The 6,443-nt window shown below is 35.3% G+C and overlaps 1 protein-coding gene across 1 annotated transcript; it reads left to right on the top strand.

The window, feature by feature from the left end:
* Window positions 1–259: 259 nt before the first annotated feature.
* Window positions 260–4,301, top strand: Fabp7 (fatty acid binding protein 7). Its single transcript, XM_047557187.1, has 4 exons — window positions 260–501; window positions 941–1,113; window positions 1,722–1,823; window positions 3,950–4,301. Exons 1-4 carry the CDS (start codon window positions 429–431, stop codon window positions 3,998–4,000), a joined length of 399 nt encoding a protein of 132 aa, XP_047413143.1. The 5' UTR covers window positions 260–428; the 3' UTR covers window positions 4,001–4,301.
* The last annotated feature ends 2,142 nt before the right edge of the window (window positions 4,302–6,443 follow it).

Raw genomic sequence — 6,443 nt, 5'->3', positions numbered from 1 at the left:
TCTTTCCTCACAGTTGGAAATTGCCTTTGCCAAGTTTTTTCTGAACCTGAAAGACCCTCTCTCATTTTCTCTTTCCCCTGCCTCCAGTTCCACTGAAACCCTGCAGAGCTTTTTCAGGCATAAGGGCTGCCCTGTGTCCACTGGGTGGAACTTGACCTACTCTGCTAACCCAGTGGCCTGAGCCAATCACAAAGAGGATTGGAGTCTTCCTTCCCATGCCCTCCCCCTGCAACAGCCTACTGGAAAAAGACACACTGGAGGAGTGAGTTTGCAATTCAGATCATTGGCTTTTTGCCTGCCTATATTTTAGATAAGAAGGAAAGAGTTGCTGCTGAGGTGCAAAGGGGTCTTCTGAATTGCAGTGGCAGGAAGACCTGAGACCCTCTGTCTCTTAGCTGCTTTCAAAGTTAAAGGGGGAAAAGGTAAGGATGGTGGAGGCTTTCTGTGCTACCTGGAAGCTGACGGACAGTCAGAACTTTGATGAATACATGAAGGCTCTAGGTAGGTAAAAATAAGACTTGTTATTCTCCTTTCAACCTGCAGCTTTTGACACTTGCAGATTCCTCTCTTCATCCATCTGGTCAGCAAGAGACAGAGAGATCCCAATGCTCTAATTGCATGCCAGACTATGCGTTTTCCACTGCATGGATTTTTAAATGTGGCACTCGCCTGCTTTCTTGCTTAGGGCAAAATAACAGAACATTTGATGTTTTTTGGAGGACGTGAAGCTTTTGTGACTTTTTTGGTTTTTCTTCAGCATTCATTAATTATAATTTGTGCCCAGTAGTTGTATGATTAATGGACTAATCATTAATCATTAATCACGCTCTAATGCTGCTCACACTTTAGAACCTGGATTCCAGGATTGGAAAGCAGATTTCAGCTTTCTGAGCTATTTTGGAATTGCTGCTAACTGTACTGGTTCCTTTTGCTATTTTAGGTGTGGGCTTTGCCACTAGGCAGGTGGGAAATGTGACCAAACCAACGGTGATTATAAGTCAGGAAGGAGACAAAGTGGTGATCAGGACTCAATGCACATTCAAGAACACAGAGATTAGTTTCCACCTGGGAGAAGAGTTTGATGAAATCAGTGCAGATGACAGAAGCTGTAAGGTAAGAGGCTGTTGCTTCTCAGGGTGGGGATGGGAAGGCGGGTCATAAAAGATAGATTCTCAAAGCCTCTTTGTTTTCTGAAGTTGGAAAGTGGAGAATGTTTCAGGAAGAAGAACATCAAAGGTAGCATTCTAGTGTGCATAGGTGGTATCCTGAACAAGGAGTAACCACATGGCAAACCTGTTTATCTAAAACGTTTTTGACATTTTGTATCAAACTAGTATTTCAGAAAGTATGGAATAATGTTCATCTGAAAGAAAGACTGTGCTTCATTTACTCTCTCTGATTGCCTCAGGTCAGCTAACTAGTTCGTCTCATTCTAAGGCTTTGCTTAAACTGAAGTGGTGATAATTGGAAAGCACTAATTCAGAATTTTTCTTTCTAATGTGAAGTTTTTACGTCTAGATGTATATGTTTCGTCCAAATTATAAATAAAGTTTTCATAATGAGTCTAGAAATAACAGAGGATAAACAACTAAAAGATAATTAGGTGATGACAATTTACTCAATTATATAACTTTTTCAAATATCCTGCTGTCATTTGACTTCTGTATCAGAAATCTGACCTGCATCTATTGCTATACTCTGCATTTTGTTGTTGGTCTCAGTCTGTCATTAACCTGGATGGAGACAAACTCATTCATGTACAGAAATGGGATGGCAAAGAAACAAATTTTGTAAGAGAAATTAAGGATGGCAAAATGGTTGTGGTAAGTGATAAGTGATAAACCTCCATTTTCCATTTCTATCACCTCTTCCCACCCTTCATCCTTCCTCCCTTCCTTCCCTTTATTCTCTTTTTCCTCTCCCTCTCTCCTTTCCTTCCTTTCATTTCTTCCTTCTCTCTCTTTTTTTTCAAAACATTATGTCACTATCAATGACATGTGTAAATAGAAGTGAAAAGATCCTATCTAATTGTCTCCTCTTTGAAGAAAAAGAGTTCATTTAGTGTACATTAAAAATATACAACAAATATACCATTGTTTTACCCAACTCTGTGTGTCAAAACAAAATTTTTTGTAGGATTGCCATGAACATCTGACCCGCAAATATAATTATTAATTGAAATATAAACTAATAATTATGAAAATATATACAAATGATTTATGTTATAAAACATCAAACATGCTGAATCTTGAAAAAGTTTATAACTCCACAATAAATGAGAACTTTAAACATTTTATATTTTAGTTTTTAAAGATTATAGAAATCCAGTGTATATAATTTAGTGTCTAATAGAAAAGTATAATGAAAAAATTAGGAATCTCTTTAATTCCTCATCAGAGAACTATTTTGCTGTTACTTCTTTTGTTCTTTTTGTAAAATGCATAAGGCACTTTTAAAACATATATGTTCAATACTAGGTAGGCATGTAAACATTATACAAGAGGAAATAATTTACAAAGAAGTTCCTAATGATAGAGTAGCATCAGAAACTAATCTTTTATTGGTTATGCCTTGGTCCAGCCTTTCTCAGGCCTTTTACTGCAAACTGAATAATGGTATTTTGATGATACTGACATATTAAGTTGATTTATTCCTTTGTATATGTGTGTGTGGGGATTGTTTTACATGTCCCTATTAAGTTAATAACAGAAAGGTTTTTTGTTGTTGCTATTTAAGAAAACTGACTATCTTCCCCTTGGCTATTATAGTCAGAGCTATTCTAGTAATGAACTATAGAAATGATCCGTGAAAGTATAGCTTCTGACCTATTCATATTTTGTTACATGCATAGAATTAAGGGTGACAAGCAGGGGACAGTTTGGCTAAAATGAAAAAGGATGTTTGCCCACATTTTTCTGCAATAACCACCACCAACAACAACAAAAAATGATTCATTTCTAAAAGATCCAAATGGAAGTTATCCTTTATGCTTTTACCACAATTTTTACCCTGACTATAGAAAGGAAAGAACTGAACTCTGGCACATTTGACTGTGATCAGGCACGGCTGAGTTGAGAAATGTAGATTCAAAGCAATGGATGACCAGGGCATTGCTATATCTTTCAAAATCAGGTCAATACTGGAAAATTATGAGCACAACATCTTCCTTTCCCAAATTTTATCAAGTTATGTTATGGTTTTTCTTCAGAGCAGTAGAGTCAATGGTTCACCTCATACCCGAATGACTACCTAGGTTTATATGGGCTACATAAAACCCCACAAAGTAATGAGAACAGTTGTATAGTCACATTTTCCTGCTGATTTTTGGAACAAGTCGTTCTGAATACAATTAGTGCAAATGATTGGATTTTCTTAAAAAATGATCTAGGTATGAACTGAAAACTTCTATGAAAACCTATCATAAATCTTATTCACTTTTGACCCAGAGATGCAAGAACAAAGTGAACACACTCCATTCCTTACCCAGTATCCTTCCTCCCCTCCCCAACTTCATCCCCCTCTCTTCTTTCCCTCCTTCCCTCCTTCTTTAATATTATTATGTCACTTCCAAGGTTCTTTAACAATATGTCAAGCAGAAGAAAGAATCCTAGCTAATTGTTTCCTCAGCTCAGCTTCTTTGATTGCTCCAGTAACTCTGCTAACTTAAAACTGAAAGTATTCTTTTGTCCTGAATTTAGATTGTGAACTCAGTGTTTTGCTCCATTTTCCTTCTGGAGATGTGAAAAATGTCTACATGTTATTCACTCATTGAACATCAAGGTTTCGTTCTCCTTGTTTTAAGAAATGAAGAGCTTATGCAGTATTTAATATTTGTAAATGTCATTATTCTTTTGTGTTGTAGTTAAATCGTATACATGATAATCTTTAAAAATTCAACTATGAAAGTTCCTGTGTAAAAAAAGATTTGATTATCCTTTGAATTTTTCAGACTCTTACTTTTGGTGATGTTGTTGCTGTTCGTTACTATGAGAAGGCATAGAAAAGTTCCTGCTCTGGGCTGGAGAAGCTGGTTCCTTACATCTCTGTGCTATCTTGCTATTGCAGCAAGCTGATCACTAATTAGAAAGTCATCTTTGGTGTGAAGGCAGAAAATAGTGACTTAAATACTTGATACTTCAAGCAACTAGCCCAATTTTGATATGTAAATTTATCATGGTTTATAGTTTCCATTACAATTTTGTAACAATTTTTTTTATAAACTAGTGAATACATTTTATGATTTCCTTTGGAATGCAATCAAATTGAAATAAAAATCTTACTTATAAAATTTTGTTGTTTTTAATGTCATTAATCTGTCTAGGAAGTGTGTATTAGAGAGTTTAAATAAATTAGCTATTCTTGTGGCATAAAGTAAGGCTGGAAAAGTTGGCAACTTGTATAAAATACTAATTTAAAAAAATAAGTAGAAGCCTCAGGAAATGTGGAAATGCCACACATATTTGTTTGAGACTTTCATGAACAATTTATGATTGGATTTATTTGGCCAGGACCTAAAGAAGTTTTGTCATAGTGAGTTGAGCTATAAAAATGACTTTTGCTAGCAGAAACACATAATCTGAAGAAACAAAGTTATATACTTAAAAATGTCTTATAAAAAGGTACATATAATCAAAACACCATTTAATCAAAATGCCAATAATGGACATTTCTTATTGGAAGATAAATATATGTAAAGGAAGTAGATTTTACCCTAGGTTATTAAAAGGAGTCTCCAGACAACTAAATTGAACTGTACTGATTCAACAGAAGTGCTGAAATGAAGTGTGTAAAGAATGTGCATCAAGGTATTCAAATTCCTCTTTATTTTAATCCTGGCACTGGGAGGAACTGGGTGATTGGAACTGAGTTGACCAAACCAAAGTAAGTATCTGTTTGTAACTGGCTATGGACTTACATTTGCAATGTACAAACAAACAAATACTGTTTTTTATTTTATCACTTAAAATTTGTTTTTTGCATTTTGTCAATCCAAAATGTGAAGAAAGTAAGGCAAGTATTTCTTTTACCTTACTATTGAGGAAACGGAAGATTAGCTTTGCATGTTCAAGTTCTCATGGCTCATGAAGTTACTGAAAACTACAAACTTTGCGACATGCAACATTGCAATCCTAAAAAATAATATTTCTGTGAGCTTTTCTTCTGAAAAAAAAATCCAAGATTTTATTTTCCCTGAGTGTTCCTCACATAATCTGTTCACTGTTAGCTCCTGTGGTAATGGGGCAGACAGAGGTAAATACTTTTTAAGAAAATATGCAATATTCATTTTTAATCAATCTAGTGATTTCAGTAAGTTTTCATGTTAATTCAAGGTCCAATTAGCTTATAGGTAGATACTTCCTTTAACTTACACAATTCACCATGTTGATACTATTATCTGACTGTGGTATTACAGATTGAGTATCCCTTATCTGATGCTCAGGAGCAGAAATATGTTGGATTTGTGGATTTTAGAATATTCACATATACATAATGAGATGTCTTGGGGATGGAACTCAAGTTTAAACACAAAATTGGTTGTTTTATATATACCTTTAACATATAGCCTATGGGTATTTTTGTGCAATATTTTTCATGGACCTATTTTGACTGGTAACTGTCACATGAGTCAGTTGTGGAGTTTTTCATTTGTGGTGTCTGTCAGTGCTCAAAATGTATGGGACTTTGGAGTATTTTGGATTTTAGGACTAGAGATGCTCAACGTGTATTTTACTCTGGCATATGTTACAAAAATATAAGGTACAGCTTTAGGATTTAACATTCGATTGCATAATGATTACTGTCAAGATAATCTAGCTAAGGTTTCCAGTCCTACAGAGTCTACTGCTGTCTTGAAAAACATGAAACCGAACATTAAGAGGGTGTTTGCTCCAATTACCCTGACAACCATGGTCTCTGCTTCTGGTAAGAGTTACTGATTCCTGGTGATTTCAGTTTGTGCTCTAGGAACATGGATTCTGGCTTATTATTAAAGGTACAACACCAAGGATGGAGAATTCCCTTCAACTCTTATGATGAGGGCAATCACATTCTATTGCTATTAATTTCCAACAGAGGGAAGTATGGAAAGATGTTAGGGTTAGCCTAAATGGTCACCATGTCACCATGGGTGAAGATCAGTGTGGCAGTAGTAGATCACATGCATATTTCTAGAAAGATCATTAACAGATATTTTTTCTTCCTAATTTTTTACAGGATATTTGCAAATTCTTTTTCTTCAAGCCAAATTCTATCTCTGATAGTAATCTGTCAATGTGCTAACTTCTCTGGTTTGTTGCCTGCCCCCCTTCCACTTAACATAGTTAAAGGAAAGGAAAAGACCAAAGGTAATTTGACCAACAGGCCTGGGAAGAACATTTCTGAAATTCTGTCTCAAAGATATAAATTAGTTTAAAAGTTGCTTTTTGAAGCCCAGTCATGCTACT

The sequence above is a fragment of the Sciurus carolinensis genome, chromosome 7 (genome assembly GCF_902686445.1).
Source record: "Sciurus carolinensis chromosome 7, mSciCar1.2, whole genome shotgun sequence".
Classification (NCBI taxonomy): Eukaryota; Metazoa; Chordata; class Mammalia; order Rodentia; family Sciuridae; genus Sciurus; species Sciurus carolinensis.
This window is presented reverse-complemented; position numbering and strand designations above follow the sequence as displayed.

Excerpts from the sequence above, each read along its gene's own strand:
- Fabp7 (XM_047557187.1), top strand. The coding sequence starts at position 429 with ATGGTGGAGGCTTTCTGTGCTACCTGGAAGCTGACGGACAGTCAGAAC. Across the intron at positions 502-940 it reads TGAATACATGAAGGCTCTAG|GTGTGGGCTTTGCCACTAGG; the intron begins GTAGGTAAAAAT and ends TTGCTATTTTAG. Across the intron at positions 1,824-3,949 it reads AGGATGGCAAAATGGTTGTG|ACTCTTACTTTTGGTGATGT; the intron begins GTAAGTGATAAG and ends TGAATTTTTCAG.